Here is an 18274-nt window from a genome sequence, read left to right as displayed (position 1 = left end):
TTTACAACAACCCTGCTGGGCAGACCTTGTTATTGGGTTGGGGTGATGAGGTAGTTGATTTAGTTGGATAATGGGTACTTATCCTGTGTTAGAAGGTTAAGTGAAATTTGAACAGACAGTTTCTTCTCAGATTTTTTTGGGCAGCGGTGCTTTGAGGATTATTACTGTAGATATATGAAAATATAAGTTTCCCTCAATTTTGTTTTTTTGAAACCTCTTGATCACGATATATATTAAAGGATATGACTTTTGCAGTTTCCTTGTAAACAAAATGCTAGTAAAATTATCGATTATTGTTAAACTGCTGCGTATTGACTTTCAGATTGTTGCCTGCCCCCATATTATTTATATTTTTCTTGAAAAAGAAGGTTATTGTGGATATGACTTTTTAAAGGACTATTTGTGGTTTTCTACATGCAGACTGTTTAGCTATCCAAGGTCATGGATGATTTGTTGTTGTTATGTGCGAAGTCGTGTCCGACCAATCGCGACCCCATGGACAATGATCCTCCAGGCCTTCCTGTCCTCTACCATTCCCTGGAGTCCATTTAAGTTTGCACCTACTGCTTCAGTGACTCCATCCAGCCACCTCATTCTCTGTCGTCCCCTTCTTCTTTTGCCCTCGATTGCTCCCAGCATTAGGCTCTTCTCCAGGGAGTCCTTCCTTCTCATGAGGTGGCCAAAATATTTGAGTTTCATCTTCAGGATCTGGCCTTCTAAAGAGCAGTCAGGGCTGATCTCCTCTAGGACTGACCGGTTTGTTCGCCTTGCAGTCCAAGGGACTCGCAAGAGTCTTCTCCAGCACCAGAGTTCAAAAGCCTCAATTCTTTGACGCTCGGCCTTCCTTATGGTCCAACTTTCGCAGCCATACATTGCAACTGGGAAGACCATAGCCTTGACTAAACGCACTTTTGTTGGCAGGGTGATGTCTCTGCTTTTTAGGATGCTGTCTAGATTTGCCATAGCTTTCCTCCCCAGGAGCAAGCGTCTTTTAATTTCTTTGCTGCAGTCCCCATCTGCAGTGATCTTGGAGCCCAGGAAAATAAAATGTGTCACTATCTCCATTTCTTCCCCTTCTATTTGCCAGGAATTGAGAGGGCCGGATGCCATGATCTTTGTTTTCTTGATGTTGAGTTTCAAGCCAACTTTTGCACTCTCCTCCTTCACCTGCATCAACAGGCTCTTTAGTTCCTCTTCACTTTCTGCCATTAGAGTGGTATCATCTGCATATCTGAGGTTGTTGATATTTCTCCCTGCAACCTTGATCCCAATTTGTGACTCCTCTAATCCCGCATTTCTCATGATGTGCTCTGCATACAAGTTAAATAGGCAAGGCGACAGTATACAGCCTTGCCGAACTCCTTTCTCATCATGGATGATGGCTGTGGTTAAATGTGTAGCCAGATTAAAAGCAAGTAGCATTTCATTTCGGTCATTTATATTTTTACATTTATTGAAATTATTTTCTTTATACGTATTATGCATTATATCATGCATAATACATTTCAATAAATGCAAAAATACAAATGACCTATAATAAACAGTGAAAATGTAATTTGAAAAGCAAAGGACAATGCATTATGAGCAGGATAAGACATGTGGTAAACAATAGAATCTAATCCTATTCTTTTTATAAAAGTACAGAGTAAGCCACTTTGGCTCCCCTTTGGAGGAAAGGCAGGATATAGATTAATTTAATAAATACATAATAATAAGGTTTAAGTGAGAAGGGTATCCAGGTACCAAGTAGGTAGCAAAATCTGAGAACCAGAGAAGTGGGGAAATGGTGCAATGTGCTCCTTAGCTGAGTCTGGATATGTTTTATGCTTATCTTGAACAGTTTGCTCTACAGAGTTTTTTTATTGTCATGGAAAACAGTATATGACCTTCTGGGTAGAACTATATATGTGTGGAAAGGAAATTGTTAAGCAAAATTCCTGCTGCCTTCCTTATTACCATAAGCCATCTCTGAAAGAATATATATATAGGGTCACACCCCAGCAGATACAAACTGGGTATCATTTGGCCCATGGAATAGAATTGCCTGTGAAATTAAAATCTATAATTATTCAATAATTAGTTGATTTACAAATTACTAATATCTTTAAATGGATATATGTGCATATTCTGGGGATTAGAATGGGACTTTTTTTATCAGGAAACTGGTTCAGTGTGTTGGTTCTAGTGATCTGGATCTTTCAAACGGATATTCCCTGTCCATCTTAACCCCAGGCAAGTTCACATCCCTTCATGTGGGCCCATAAGAATAAAAGTGTCAATAATTTCTTAGTATAGTTCTCCTCGCCCCAACCTGCTTTGTTCATTACTATAGTGAATTAGTCATTTGTTGTTGTTAGGTGCGAAGTTGTGTCCGACCCATCGCGACCCCATGGACAATGATCCTCCAGGCCTTCCTGTTCTCTACCATTCCCCGGAGTCCATTTAGGTTTGCACCGACTGCTTCAATGACTCCATCCAGTCACCTCATTCTCTGTCGTCCCCTTCTTCTTTTGCCCTCAATCACTCCCAGCATTAATCTCTTCTCCAGGGAGACCTTCCTTCTTATGAGGTGGCCAAAGTATTTGCGTTTCATATTCAGGATCTGGCCTTTTAAGGAGCAGTCCGGGCTGATCTCCTCTAGGACTGACCAGTTTGTTCGCCTTGCAGTCCAAGGGACTCGCAAGATTCTTCTCCAGCACCAGAGTTCAAAAGCCTCAATTCTTTGACGCTTGGCCTTCTTTATGGTCCAACTTTCACAGCCATCCATTGCAACTGAGAAGACCATAGCCTTGACTAGATGCACTTTTGTTGGCAGGGTGATGTGTCTGCTTTTTAGGATGCTGTCTAGATTTGCCATAGCTTTCCTCCCCAGGAGCAAGTGTCTTTTAATTTCTTTGCTGCAGTCCCCATCTGCAGTGATCTTGGAGCCCAGGAAAATAAAAACTACCTCCATTTCTTCCCCATCTATTTGCCAGGAATTGAGAGGGCCGGATGCCATGATCTTAGTTTTCTTGATATTGAGTTTCAAGCCAATTTTTGCAGTCTCCTTCTTCACCTGCATCAAGAGGCTCTTTAATTCCTCCTTGCTTTTTGCAATTAGAATGGTATCATCTGCATATCTGAGGTTGCTGATATTTCTCCCTGCAATCTTTATCCCAATTTATGACTCATCTAACCCCTCCTTTCTCATGATGTACAATTTAATAGAAATTAAATAGGCAAGGTGACAGTATACAGCCTTGCCAAACTACTTTTTCAGTTTTGAACCAATCAGTGATTCCATGCCCAAGACAGATAAGATGCTCTGGTATTCCCATCTCTTTTGTTATGTTCCACACAATCAAAGGCTTTAGCATAGTCAATGAAGCAGAAGTAGATGTTCTTCTGGAACTTCCTAGCTTTCTCCATGATCCAGTGTATGTTGGCAATTTGATCTCTAGTTCCTCTGTCTCTTTGAAATCCTGCCTTTACTTCTGGAAGTTCTCTGTCCACATATTGCTGGAGCCTAGCTTGTAGGATTTTGAGCATAACTTTGCTAGCATGAGAAATGAGTGCAGTGGTGCAGTAGTTTGAACACTGGCATTGCCCTTCTTTGTGATTGATATGTAAACTGAACTTTTCCCATCCTGTGGCTACTGTTGAGATTTCCAAATTTGCTGGCATATTGAGTGTAGTACTTTTACTGCATCGTCTTTTAAGATTTTGAATAGTTTAACTGGAATGCTGTCACCTCCACTACTTTATTGTTGCTCAGACGTCCTAATGCCCATTTGCCTTCACATTCCAGGATGTCTGGCTCCAGGTCAGTGACTACCCCATCAGGGATGTTAAGCTCACTCTTGTATAGTTCTGCATAATTTTGCCACCTTTTTAAAATCTCTTCTGTTAGGTCCCTAACATTTTGGTCTATCATACCTATCTTTGCATTAAAGGTTAGTTTATGAATTAGTTCATAATCGTTATGAATTAGTCATAATGTAATGTTTATCAGTACATGGACTGAATGTGGTCTTGAAAACTTCAATACCACAGTGGATTCAGATAACTGCCTGCTTGCTGATACATGGACAAAGGTCACTTGTGAGAGGGATAAAAACATGGTTTGTTCCTGCCAACCTCTCTAGTGGGTATATCTACCCTTCAGTTTTCCTCTTGATTTTACTCCCATAATAATGACCTCGTTTCTCATTCATTGGATACTGTAATTATGTTCCATGTTTTCCCTGCCTCCACTTGGGACAAGCTGGCTCAGGCCAGAAGGAAAACTGTGTATGGGTGTCTTTCCTCTATGTGGCAAACATACAGTGAAATTATTCATAATGCATTATCATAATACTAAAAACCCAAAATGGGGAGTGGAGGTAGGGTGGGATACTGTAAATCAGTGATCCCCAGTGTGGCACTGACTAAAGGACTTTTTGGTATCTCTTTGCTTCATTGATAAAGCACCTTTTATTGTATGAATAAGCTACTTGCTTATTCAAAGAAGAGGTGTTTCAAAAGAATCTAGGAAACACCTTCGTGTCTGTAGGGAGAACTATTCAGAAACAACAGTCTCAATCGCAGGAAGATGCTAGGCTTGCAGCCTCCATGCATTTTGTTACCTAAGTGATTGGTTTCAGTATCCCAAGGCAGCCATTTTACAATCACTCCCCATGGCAGACATTTTATTTATTCACTAACAAAATTTTTACCCTGTCTTTCTGCTCCCAGAGGGCCACCAAAGCAGCCAAGAAATTAAAATCTACAAATTAAAAATATCATCTTAATAACTATTAAAAACAACACATTGCCAGGTGGAATGTAAATGTTTTAATAAAATGTACAAACATAACAATTAAAAGACCGGGGAGGAAGGTGCAATCACTGAGGGAATGTCAAGTGAGACAAAAAAAAAGTCTTCACCTGTTGGTGGAACTCAACCACAGAAGGCAACAGGCGAAATTCCCTGGGGAGAGATTTCCAAAGTTGTGGTGCCACTGCTGTGAAGGCCTTTGTCACATTGTCACATCGTATTGTCACTTGCCTAAAGAAGTCTGGAGAACTAAAGCAGGCCCTCTGAACACAACCGTAGTGATTGGGTAGGTTCTTAAGTTAGTAGACAATTCTTCAGGCATGTTGGCCCCAAACTCCCTATTCTCATGTTTCCTAAAATGCCAAAAGATCAAAAAAGACTAAGGACCTCTGTTGTAAATGACACTGAGATCTGACATTTCCCAAAGTGAAGGTCTCAATGCCACTGCAAGCAACTTGCTTGGTCTACAGTTTCCTGACCATTTTAGACTCAGTAACCATAAACTGGAGGTAAGTTTGGTTTAGAGAGGCAGACATGGAAGCCAAGTGGATGGACCGGCACTTCGCTCTGCGGGTATAAATTTGCTGATGGTGGAACAAGCTCCCAGAAGAGCTGAGGGGCCTGGCAGAACTCTCTGGGTTCTGCAGGGCCTGCAAGAGGGAGCTCTTCCTCCAGGTGTTTGGCTGAGGTCAGATGCTATGAGTACCAGGGAGCAAGATCAGGTCCCCCACTCCCCTGGTTCCGGGCTTAGGTAGTATACTGACCAGACTCACTGATTGAGCCTTTGAGCTTGTTTCTTTTATCTCTAGCTGCCCCGCCCATACTGGTTTAGCTGCATCTGAGGCTTGGACAAGCGTTTGTATTAATCCCCCCCCCCTTGTTGTTTAATTTATTTTTGTGGGTATTGCCTGTTGGAATGATTTAAATGGTTGTGTTTCTATCGATAGATGTTTTATTTATGTTGTGAACTGCCGCGAGCTGGCTAGTCTGGGCGCGGCGGTATACAAATTTAATTATAAACAGTAAATAGATACATAAAAGAAAGGCTTGTGTAGGTATCTGCCATGTCCAAGACATGGATAATGCCAGTAAAATTTTTAATTCTCACAGAGGTGAGAAACAGAGTTGTCTGATACTGCTTTGTAATAAACATGGTTGTATAGATGTTGTATCAGATAAAAGCATACCGATTGGTTATTTTTAGTGCAAGATTGGCTGTAAATCCCAGGGAAAAAGCACTCACAATTTTTTAAAACATTGCTGAGTATTCAAGTCAGAATTAAATTAATGTTGAAGTTGAACTGTCCTCGAAAGTAATCAAAATTGTCCATTGGAAGTTCCATAAAGGTGGTGTTGTTTGATTTCAGTGTGTGACTACAAAAATATCCTTGCTTATTATGGGAAATTAAATATATTCATGTCCTTGCTTGTAGTTGCTGATGAATGCTTATGAGTTATGTGGGAGCAAGGCGGCACCCCCAGATGCCTTACTTTTAAAGTTTTCATATATGAACGGCTTGATTACATTTCTCTACGTAGTGTAAGAAATAATGTCTTTGTTTTTATGTTTAAAATGAAGTTGCCCTTATTGGTCTTAATCTGAGGAAGCTTAGTCACATTTGATAAGTCAATTCTAGGACATCTGTTGCATACAAATGTGAAGTGACTCACGAAAAAAAAAGAGTTCCAGAACAGAAAGTACATTTTGTAACCATATCACTAGGCAGTGCACTTAGTGTATTTTACGCTGTCATGTGATGCCAGATACTTTAATCACAGAGAGTTTTAAAAATTTGACATACTAATAATTTTTTTAAATTATTATTATTTTTAGATTTATTTCCTTCCTCTCCCGACAGGCTCGAGGTGGGTCACAACAACTAACCCCATTAAAATTCCCATTACAACATCAAACTACTAACATGACGGCTAAAAATCCCATCCCTCTCCCAATTATCAAAGAGGTGAAGAGGAAAGGATGGGGGAGTAGCATACACTCCAATTCCTGGGGGGGGGGAGTGATGTCCCTGATTCACTGACCCCAGCCTCAACCATAGACCTGGTGGAAGAGCTCCATTTTACAGGCCCTGCGGAAAGCTGACAAATCCCGCAGGGCCCGCAGTGATCCTGCAACAGTAGTTTTCAGATGTATACATGTAATGAGATTGGGGCTGTATGTTGCCTTTTAAACAAAGGCAAATTTAAAAGCAGGAGATGCTTGCTACAGTGTTGGAGGAGAAGGGAGAGCTCATATCCTCAAAAGATAAACTGCCTCACGAAGACAGGACAGTCATGTTCACATATCTGTGCGTTGTTTCAGCTGTTTGAAATTTCTGCTTATTTTCAGATTTTTGCTAGCCAGACTCTTTTGCACTGTTTTACTGGTTGCCCCATGCTGTTGCTTGTATTTGATTTATACTATGTAATCTGCCTTGAGAGAGAAAGGTGGACCATAGATAATGTAAATAAATAAATAAAAGATTCCAACACTGTATTGATGCAGATGGAATGGGCTTTCATTGGTATAGCAGTTGAGCATTCAGTTTGAAGAAGAGAAACTGTATGCTTGTTGAAGAGAAGGTGATGTGTTTGAATCTACAGTGATATAACGGGTACTATTCTGTAAGTGTTACACATTAGGTACTTGGGAAAGGCCATTTCCGCACTGTGGAGTGGCAGCCTGGAATGAAAAAGTCTATATTCTACGTAACTGAAACACATTTCAATTTGCTAAAAAGACGAATTGTCTGTACAAACACTTAATCCCGTTTATCAGTATGGTTTGATTTTAAAAATCGCAAGCCTTCCTTTCAAGTGCTACTGCCTTTTGGATACCAGTAGTGTTTTTACTCCCTGGATAAGAGCCTAATGCTGGGAGCGATTGAGGGCAAAAGAAGAAGGGGATGACAGAGAATGAGGTGGCTGGATGGAGTCACTGAAGCAGTCGATGTGAGCTTAAATGGACTCCGGGGAATGGTAGAGGACAGGAAGGCCTGGAGGAACATTGTCCATGGGGTCGCGATAGGTCGGACACGACTTCGCACTTAACAACAAGTGTTTTTACATTTAACTACAAGAAAATGTACTGAGAAAGCTGTTCTGACCGAGCCGTAATATAATAGCTCTGTCAGCCTCACCTCCCTCACAGGGTGTCTCTTGTGGAGAGAGGAAAGGGAAGGTGAATGTAAGCCACTTTGAGACTCCTTCAGGTAGAGAAAAGCAGCATATAAGAACCAACTCAACTTCTTCAGTAATATCAGGACTCTCTCAGCCCCACCTCCCTCACAGGGTGTCTGTTGTGGGGAGAGGAAAGGGAAGGCGAATGTAAGCCACTTTGAGACTCCTTCAGGTAGAGAAAAGTGGCATGTAAGAACCAACTCTTCTTCTTCCATGTCCTTAGTCAAGACTTGCTATGCTGGTTTGAAGAAAAAAAATTAGGGCAGCATATTGCAACATTACAGACGTTTTAGTAAGTGCAGTGCATTGTTTGCCAATGTTTCAGAACAAATTCACGTAAGAGCCCGTGGGAGAGGAGATAATCTTCCTTAGTCATAGAGTTTTCTGGTTGGCCTTAGTCACTGTCTGTTCAGGTTAATTCAGGAACCGGCCTCTGTAACAGCTTGCTGCTTATATTGCCTACATGTCCCCATTGTGTGAAAATTCTCCATGCTTTCGTTACCATCCCAACTACAAAAATGTCTGGAGAAGTCTGTAATGTCTTTGGTAAACTCCTCCACATATCCTGTCTGTCACATGGAACAGCTACCACTGTTTGCACAACCTTCACATGCCTGCTTTTATATTGGTAAAATGAACTAAGGTTGCACTGTCTTGGACCCTTTGGGTATACTTTGGAAATCGCTAAATCCATTAAAATTGGATGTTCACCTTGGAAACTGTTGGTCAAACTGGAAATTACTGCTGTGTCTACTCTGGCCAGAGCCTCTTGTGGTGCAGAGTGGTAAGGCAGCAGACATACAGTCTGAAGCTCTGCCCATGAGGCTGGGAGTTCGATCCCAGCAGCCGGCTCAAGGTTGACTCAGCCTTCCATCCTTCCGAGGTTGGTAAAATGAGTACCCAGCTTGCTGTGGGGTAAAACGGTAATGACTGGGGAAGGGAATGGCAAACCACCCCGTACTGAGTCTGCCATGAAAACACTAGATGGCGTTACCCCAAGGGTCAGACATGACCCAGTGCTTGCACAGGGGATACCTTTACCTACTCTGGCCATTATCAAATGCATGGTTTCAGTTTTTCATGCATTATAGCTGGCTGTATATGATTTCTACACAGTTTTCATATGTAATAATTTTTTAAAGCTAAGAATTTAATATAAAAGCATTCTGGATTGGATTAAGCAATCCATCAGTGGAGCTTTGTTGAGGGAAAAGATAGAAGGGAGCAATTACTCTCCTTCCTCATCATTAGCACAGCCAACCCACATGGTTATTCTTCTGTACCAGTTCCCATAACCTTGAGAATCAAATTTCTCAGGGAGGGAAGGGAAGGGAAAACCTAGAAGGTTCCTGGTAGTTACTTGATTGCAGTGTATCAAGTTAGATAACAGGCTGTGTCAAAATATGAGAATGTGGTTCTGTTTCTGCTGAGACTAATTGGTTTTCTAGTGGATTCCCATTATTATTTATTATAATCTTCAAAATATGATTGATAGACTAGGAGAACTATTTGCTTTGTACTCTATGTAAGACTTAGAGCATGGGGTAACATGCATTGTATGGAAGTTCAACTATAGGGGCTATGTATAACAAAATTTGAGCCCAGTGGTATCTTTAAGACCAACAATGTGTTAAGCTTTCGCGTGCAAGAACGTGTCTTCAGATTGTTCATTAACACAAAAGTTTATACCTCAAATAAAACTGTTGTTTTTAAAGGTTGTTACCTGAAATAAACTTGTCTCCTGAGTTTATGATGGGGGAGTTAGCAATTCTAGGAGACTATAAACTATGCGAGAGGGGCAACCGGCAAGATACTCTACCAGTGTATACAAAGGGATTATCTGGTCAAAAATCTTAGACAGAAGAGTTCCTTAAAAATTAATAAAATGGACGGCGAGGAATCTGGGAGTGATGTTTGATGCCTCCCTTTCCATGGAGGCTCAAGTCACTAGAGTAGTTTCAGCAGATGTCTTTACATCTCTGCCAGGCTATAACTCATTCTACATGGGCCTTCTCTTGTCAGTACTCTGAAAGTTGCAGTAGGTCCAAAATGCAGTTGCTGGAGTCCTCACTAGATCACTGTGTAGGGCTCATATACACCCTGTGCCCAGGCAGCTACATTGGCTTCTAGTGGAGTTCTGGATTAGGTTCATGGTGTTGGTTTTGACCTTTAAGGCCACTTGTCCTCTGGGTCCAGTGTACATGAGGGACCACTACATGAAGAACACTATGCTCTGCCTGTCAACAGGCTAGTGGTCCTTGGCCCAAGAGAAGTTTGTCTTCTTGGTCCTGGCCCTCATATGATGAAATGGATTTCCCAGAGGTACACTGGCCCTGTCGGAACTCAATGAGCCTATGGGGGGGTATATAAATATAATAAATAAGACAGTGCTCTTCCACCAAGCATTTGGTTGAGGTCGGAGAAGATCTAGAAGCCCCCCCCCTCCCAAACATTCTGATAAATGGGACTGGCTTAAGAAATTAAGAGGATGCCTATAGCTGTCTGTAACAGTTTTAAGTTAGTTATCATGGTTTTATTATATTACTGGTTTTATCTTGTTGTATACCACTCCGAGATGGCTGTGCCACGAGGGAAGGTTTATAAACCCAATAAATCAAATCAAATTCTCTTAGCCTGACCTGTCTTGCTTATAGTGAACCAGAAATAAAATGGAGGATTGCAGCCATGTTCCTCTTTCCCACAGCGAAGGGCATACCTGGGGAGTATCAAGGTACCACTGGGCTCAAACTGTGTTGTGCCACCTTAGACAAAAATGGCTACCCACCTGAATGTAACTGTGTGAATTTGAAGATTATGTTGCTCCATAAAGGAGAAACAATCACATGAACATCATAACTTACCGATTGGGGCAAAATATGCTATTTTAATAAGTTGTTGCAATGTGCATATTCTACAGGTCTTGATAACATTTGGAGATGTTATGTATTTTCTGTATTGCACAGAATGATGAGAACTCATCCATGACCTCTAGTGGACAAAAGCACTCCTGGTTATGAATCTAGGGAACTGGAACTATATGTGCAAACAGCACTTTAGAGCAGAACCTGTAAAGACTTTTTCCAGGACACAGGAGCATCTGTCATCTTAGATACAACAGAAAGGATTCTATGTGAACAGAGTGGGAACTCTATGGAGTAATTTGCTTGGTTTTGCCTTTTCAAAGTGTAAAATAGGATAGAATAATGTTACGATTCTCAGGAACATGGACAAAGCAGCTTGTTTTTCTTTCAGAAAGTACACTTATCAGTACTTAGCTCAGTAGAACGTTCTTGATGTTTCTGGGTGAAAATGCAGCTTGCCTTAACTGGCTGTGATTAATTCATCACACTTCATAATTCAGCAATATCCGTCTTTCAAAATATTGGGCATGGAATAGTTCACAAGCAAAGATATAGATTAAACCTGAGTGATTTATCTGTCCCACAAGAATGATTAGTTGACCTCACACTTGTATGTTAGTGTCCTGACTAGTCTTTCTGACTCTCTGCTTCAAATGCTCTGCTTCAGACGTCCATTCAGGAAAGGGAGTAGACCGTCTTGTAGTAGTCATTCCACACAACTCTTAAAATCTAGATTCATGGTAAAATATTTTTTCTTCGGCGCTGCCCCAAAGCAGCCCATGTTATTTTAAGAAGATCCATGTAATGTTTAGGATTAGTCACCAGCATTTCCCCCTTCCTGGACTGAAAGTGGTTGCAGCAAATTTGTCATGTGTATTTGTCAGCCAATTGGTGTAAACACAACTCTGCTGGCAGATATGCAGTGGGTGCCCATATTTCTCCAAAAAGATTAATGTAGGTATGCAACTCAGTATTGATTCTATATGCACAGCAAAATTAGAGACATGCGCCTGCCACATTTGGCAATGTCCATGCAAAATGTAACTTTTTCCTACACACTAGCAGTATCGCTGTAGGTAAATTGTAACTTTGTTGCCTGCTATAAATTCTTTATTCCAACATGGATTTCTCATTGGTGTATATTTCTGTGACAGGATTAGCAGCATTATAGAACGCTTACTGATCATGCGTGATCAGTAGAATGGAGTCATTTCATTCTCACAGCACTTTTCCTAAGGTGTCAGCTTCCTTCACAGTGGTGAAAGCAGTGCTTGAATTACACTCATCCCTTTCAGAAGAGTGCTATTGCGTGAGCAACAGCCCGTGTTCTGCGATGTTCGTGTATTTGGCCTCAGTTCCATGGTCTCCTGTCAGGGCTGATTCTGGATGGTTTGACAGCTGGAGACAGTGGAGACAGTGGCATAGTTGGTAAAATAGACAGCTAGGTGCTTAGCTTGAAACATTGTTGGACAAAGTTGTTTGTAACCAGCAGCTCTATCTTGGTTAACATCTTTTAAAATTGTGGCAAGGGAGAATTTGGTAGTTCTCATAACACAAGTTAATATACTATATATATATATATATATATATATATATATATATATATATATATATATATATATATATATATATATATATATATATATATATATATATATATATATATATATATATATATATATATATATATATATTTAAAAACCTTCATATAATTTTGTCTGTAGTTTGAGAAAACAAGAGTTATACATTGTTCAGTGGAATACAGAAAAACCAGAAATTCTGTGCTTTTAACTGTTTGCCTTTGCAGCAAACGGTCTAGATGGTGCATAAAAGGTTCTTAATATTGCTATAATTTTTGCTTATAGATCCTGGCTCTGCTGAACGAACAGCACAAAAAAGAAAGTTTCCAAGCCCACCACACTCTTCCAATGGCCACTCCCCAGAAGACTCCTCAACAAGCCCTATTAAAAAGAAAAAGAAACCTGGCTTATTGAACAGTAATAATAAGGAGCAGGTAATAGAAGTCGTGGAGGTGATATGATGTTTGTATTTGCATGGATATGATTGAAATGCTGTGGTCAATCCCTTGGTTCGGTTTGTGGTAATCATCATTGACGGTAGGGGAGATCAGATACATATTTCTGGTTTCTGCAGTAATCAAGATCATTAGTAAGTAGTAGAATTCAAAGTTATATATAACAAAGCTATTGGTCATTACCCTTCACAAACTTATTTCTTTCCCATGAGCAATGCTGCCAGGCAGTCACCAACTTTGAACAGGAAGAGAAATTCTGGAAAAGGAGGTTGAATATATGTGCTTTTTTGCACACATACACACATTTTATAGTACTTGTTCATTACACTTGATCAGTGCATTAGAAATAATGTTTACATCAGAATTTAGAGATGCTGCCCAAGGGAGCTAAAGCAGCTTTACGTGTTCCTCTGTTATCATTTGGCCTGAAGGACAAGGAATATGACTTTAGAGATGTCTAGTTGATGGTAGGAATAAACTGTGTCTCTTAATGCTGTACTACATACCAGCACTGAAGCCATTTGCCAGCTTTCTGCTGTCTCATTATTGTTTAAACCAATTTAAGCCACATTTTCATCTTGCTTCCCCCACCCCCTACCTCCTCACAGTATCAAGGATCTTTCACAGAGAAAACTGGTCAGTTGGCAAGACTGGCACAGTAGTGTCCTTGTCCCTTCCTCCTTGTATTAAATGTTTCTGGGGAATTCTAGAACTGGATTTGGGTCAGAGTAGCAATTACGATATAAGGAAGCTGTTGCTCAAGTGATGGGGCAGTGTGGAGGTGTCTGTTGCCCAATCTGTTTTTTCATACTGCTTTTAACTTTTGTTTCATCTCTAATTATGCCAGTAAATGGCCAGAGTCTCCTGCCCTTATCTATATGCTACCCTGAAGGGAAAAACTCCTTTGTCATGCTGTGGTGATTTAGGGTGGTAGATACTCATTATCTGGATTGGGCGGGATTGGGATGGAGTTGTCACCAACAAAGGTTTCTTCAAGGCATGAGCTTTAGTGTGCATGCACACTCTTTGGAATCCGGTCACTCCATTGCTACGTCAGATCAACATGGCTATCCACTGGAATGAAATGTTAAAGCAATTCTAGTCCTTACTTTCTCCGAGACCTTTGACTGTAAAGAATTAGGAGCTTGGGAAATGGGTGCTAATAGCGAGACAGCTTCACCCTTTCTACATACACCATGCTCCAATGACTACTTGCTTTCTCATTTATACTAATAAAATGATACATCTAATGCCAGGTGCAGTTTTGGTATGAGAGCTCTAATTCTTGTTCTCTGTAAGATACAATATAATAAAAATACATATAAAATTGGAAAAGTTTTCCATGTTATAGAAATAGCTAATCACCATTTAAGTTCGCTGAAAAAGAGAGCTGTGGATTTTTATTTAGCGGTTACAGCTTCATTGATAAATCTATATGAGACAAAAGCCAAATCTAACCAAGTAAGAACTATGCTGATACATACAGAATGCATACCATTGCCTTATCACCTGTCTATTTGGTGAACAATTTTTGCATTAGCATTTTAATCACTGTTCCCCTTGAGGAGCAAGATAGTAATCTGTGACAGTAGAGTTGCACCCTTGCAGTGTCATTTTTTAAAAAAAGCCAACTCCTGATAGGAATTTCCTATTTTCTGCAGCCTTATTTCTGCCTGTTCCCTGCCCCCCCCCCCCAAAGCTTCAGCACTATCTATGGGGTGTTAAGACAGTGCACCCATGCTCATTGATACCAGTTGAAAATAATTAGGGCATCATGCAACATTGCCTTACTTGTAAAAGGTAGATATTCCACGTCCAACCTTTCTTAATTAATATGTGTAGTTGAACCTGTAAAAAGTGAAAGTTCACTAGCTAAGATTTATTATAAATAACATGAGTGCTGGCATTAATAAATGAGTTATTAGAAATGAATGTCCATAAAATATCAGCTTCTTTGCGAAAACTCAGATTTTTACTCTAGAGAATGTTAATAGATTGACACATTTGCATTTTCATTCAACAACACACTAATTGCTTTTGCAGTCAACTGAAGAAGGCACTTTTTATAGAGCAGCTGTGAGGTCATTCTAAAACTATCAGGGCCAGATGTGTCACTTTTAATACTGTACATTTTGATGGGATCTAACTAAAATTTGTAGTTTGGGTATGATGAGGCTGCATCTATGACCAAATACTATTTAGTGCAGCTGTCCCCAACTCCCAGTCTATGGACCGGTACCAGTCCGTGGATCAGTTGGTACCGGGCCCTGGCTCCTCCTCCTCCTCCTCCCTGGCTGCTGCCTCGGGGGCTGCCCTGCCACTCTGCCGCCGGCTCACCTTTGGTGCTCTTCGGCGGCCGCCAGGGCTGGGGCTCCTCCTTGGCGTGGCACTGCGCAGCTGCTGCTGGCAGCACCCCCCAGTGAGCGGCAGGAAGTCAGGGGAAAGCAAGTGGAGCAGGGGTTCAGGCAGCAGTGACGTCCCTCAGCAAAAGACTACCCCCCCCCCGGGCCTCAGTAAAATTGTCAAGCGTTGACCGGTCCTCAGTAATAAAAAGGTTGGGGCCCACTGATTAGTGATTTTTTTAAATTTGTCTGTTCTCTCTACACTTTAGGGTTGCCAACTGTGGGTTGGGAAGTGCCTAGAAGTGTCAAGGTGGAACATGGCAGGAGAGTAGGGTTTAGGGAGGGGAGGAGGCTTGCTAGATTATAATGCCATGCAGCCTACTTTGTAAAGCAGCCATTTTCTCCAGGAGAAATGGAACAAATATTTTAAATGAATAAGCGATCTATGAAGTTTGGGGATCACTTGCAATTCCAGGAGATCTCTAGTTGCCAACTGGAGATTGGCAATCCTACTATATTTCTAGGAATAAATTGGGAGGGGGGAGGAGTTCTGTTTTACACACAGTATTCCATTTATCAGTGTTGTTTTACAGTTGGTGGTAATCAGGCGCACAGTTTGTGAAATCCCTTAGAGAAACTAATACTACTAGTGGAACAATAACAGTAGAAATTGTCATATGGTAATTTGTTGCCTATACTATATAAATAGAAAATATCATGACATTGTCTTTTATGCAAAGGAAGTTCTAACTATTGTAGTCTTTGGATGCTTCTGAACTAAGTTAACACTGTAGTATTACTGTTACTGTGCAATTGCTGTGAATATCTTTTTAGCTGAAATGTATTGCAACTGGAGTGTCCCTTGATCTACTGAGTCCCCAGTCTGCAATACATAAATGACCCTGATGAGTGAAGAAGTCTTTGTGTTTAAGCTAGGACTTGTTTACACCTGGAACAATGCTCTATTTATGTGGTCATGAAATCCCAGGGCAATCACTATTTTGGATTAGTGTCATTATTTTATGGTGGCTTGTGAGCTCCAAACTCCACTTCCTTCTGCATGCTTACAATAACAAATAGTCGAAGCCTTGATGCAGTCACTTGTTTTGAGATGAAACAACAGTGAAAGTCAAGAATTCTCTGTTATTCAGTGGTTCTCTCAACTTTAATGTAGAATGAAATGATGTAAATCAGTTGATTAACAAAATCTAAGCTACACAAAAAAGAATGCTAAATTACATAAGAGATTTTAGATCTCCTATATCTCTTGTAGTTTTCTAACTTCAGAAATATTGGGAATGCCAAGTCTCAAGTGTGGTCTTTCTGTTTTGCTGAAGGTGTTTTTTGGAGACCCAAGAGATGTGGATGAGGAGCAGTCTCAAGCCATGTCTGCCCTAGAGCAGTGGTCCCCAACCTTTATTAGGCTGGGGACCGGCAGGGCATCGGGCCGCGCCCGCAGGGCCCGCGCCCGCGCGCGCCACGCCCACGCCTCGGGCCGCGCCCGCGGATCAGGCCGCGCCCGCGGATCGGGCCGCGCCCGCGAGCCGCGCCTCGGACCGCGCCCGCGAGCCGCGCCCGGCCGCGCCCGCGGGCCGCACCCGTGGATCGGGCCGCACCCGCGGGCCGCGCGGGCGCGGCCCGGCCCTGATTCCCTCTCCCTGCCCTCCCGCAGTAAGTAGCTTCCCGGGCCGCAAGCTTGCGGCCTGGGAAGTTTTTTACTGCGGGGGGGGCGGGGAGAGGGAGCCGCGGCCCGGCGCCATGGCCTTTGCGGCCCGGCGCCGGGCCGCGGCCCGCAGGCTGGGGACCACTGCCCTAGAGAATTGCTCCTAATTTGGAGCATTGGGACCACTTTAGCTTAAGTACTAACAGTGTGGCATGTGCTTTGCTTATTTTGTCAATCTGTGCAGTGTGTATTACTCTTTGGCTGCACTAGCATTATCTATTCTGCAATGCATTTTCTGATATCTGCCCTATGGCAATAGGAGGTGCACCATTCGTTGCAGGAAATGATCACTGTACTGCTGGATGAAACAAGATGGGTTGATTGAACACAGCCATGGTGGACCTTATTTTCAAAAAGGACATCATTAATACTGAGAGGATACATTTTGAAATAGTTCCCATTTAATCTCTTTTTTCCCCCATAAAAATTAATTTATCCAGCCTGCAGCAGTCTGTGTTGGTAAAAGATATTTTAAAAGTGCTGGTATTAAAATTGAATTGGCAAGGATCTAGCTGTCAGGGCAGCAAATTGTTAATTTATTTTTCCTTAGTAATGTCTTTAACATACACAATTATTTCCTTTGGCAAGGAAGATAGAGCTCAAAATAACTAAAGTTTCCATTATAAATAAGCAAACAGTTTCTTTTGGGCTTCTTCTGTATATGCTAATACGTAAAGTATTGACAATATCAATTACACAATTATGCTTCATGTTGCAGCCCTCCTTTAAATAATATCACCACTGCCTGACATAGTAATTGAAGAGCATATTGGGTTGGTCTGATTATTGCCTTTTCAAGATGCTATTACTTTTTAAATAAGAGTTAGAAGTTAAAGAAAAAGACCAAACCTGAAAACTTTCAGTGTACAATGACAGATTATTTTTCTCTGTAGAGGCTTGCTTGTGCTTTCTCATGTTTGAGCAAGTGTGAACTGAGTTCTTCTACTTGTTCCTTTAAATGTGCATGCATTATAAGCATATACTTGTGTATGTGACTACTGATAGAACTAGGGAAAACAAGATAAGTTAGAATTTTAATCGGAAGAATCATCTGTTTCACAGTTTCCATAACTCTGCGTAGTCCAGATTTTTAAGTAAGCTGTTTCATAAATTAGGTGTTATAACCTCCCCCCCTCCAGCAATCCCATTCAAGAAAATGACATATAAAGAAATATGACAACTCTTTGGTTGGCATGAACTCTACAGGCATTGACCACTATAGTAGAGGCAATAAGTGAAACTGGATGCTCTCCTTCAACTCCCACCCATCTTTCTCTACAAACTTCTACAAGTTTTAATTTGTTAGTCGCTATTTCTTTTCCTGTGAACCCTGAGGTGTTC

The 18274-nt window shown here is 41.2% G+C and overlaps 1 protein-coding gene across 10 annotated transcripts in view; it reads left to right on the top strand.

Moving 5' to 3' along the window:
* Positions 1 to 18274, top strand: part of ZMYND8 (zinc finger MYND-type containing 8) — a 109868-nt gene that overhangs the window by 48021 nt on the left and 43573 nt on the right. For all 10 annotated transcript variants that reach the window (XM_077335542.1, XM_077335541.1, XM_077335540.1 and 7 more), the window contains one exon: positions 12699 to 12847. In XM_077335542.1, the coding sequence (XP_077191657.1) occupies positions 12699 to 12847 (149 nt within the window). The remainder of the gene's footprint in view (positions 1 to 12698; positions 12848 to 18274) is intronic.

This window comes from Paroedura picta, chromosome 4 (assembly GCF_049243985.1).
Source record: "Paroedura picta isolate Pp20150507F chromosome 4, Ppicta_v3.0, whole genome shotgun sequence".
NCBI classification, from domain to species: domain Eukaryota; kingdom Metazoa; phylum Chordata; class Lepidosauria; order Squamata; family Gekkonidae; genus Paroedura; species Paroedura picta.
This window is presented reverse-complemented; position numbering and strand designations above follow the sequence as displayed.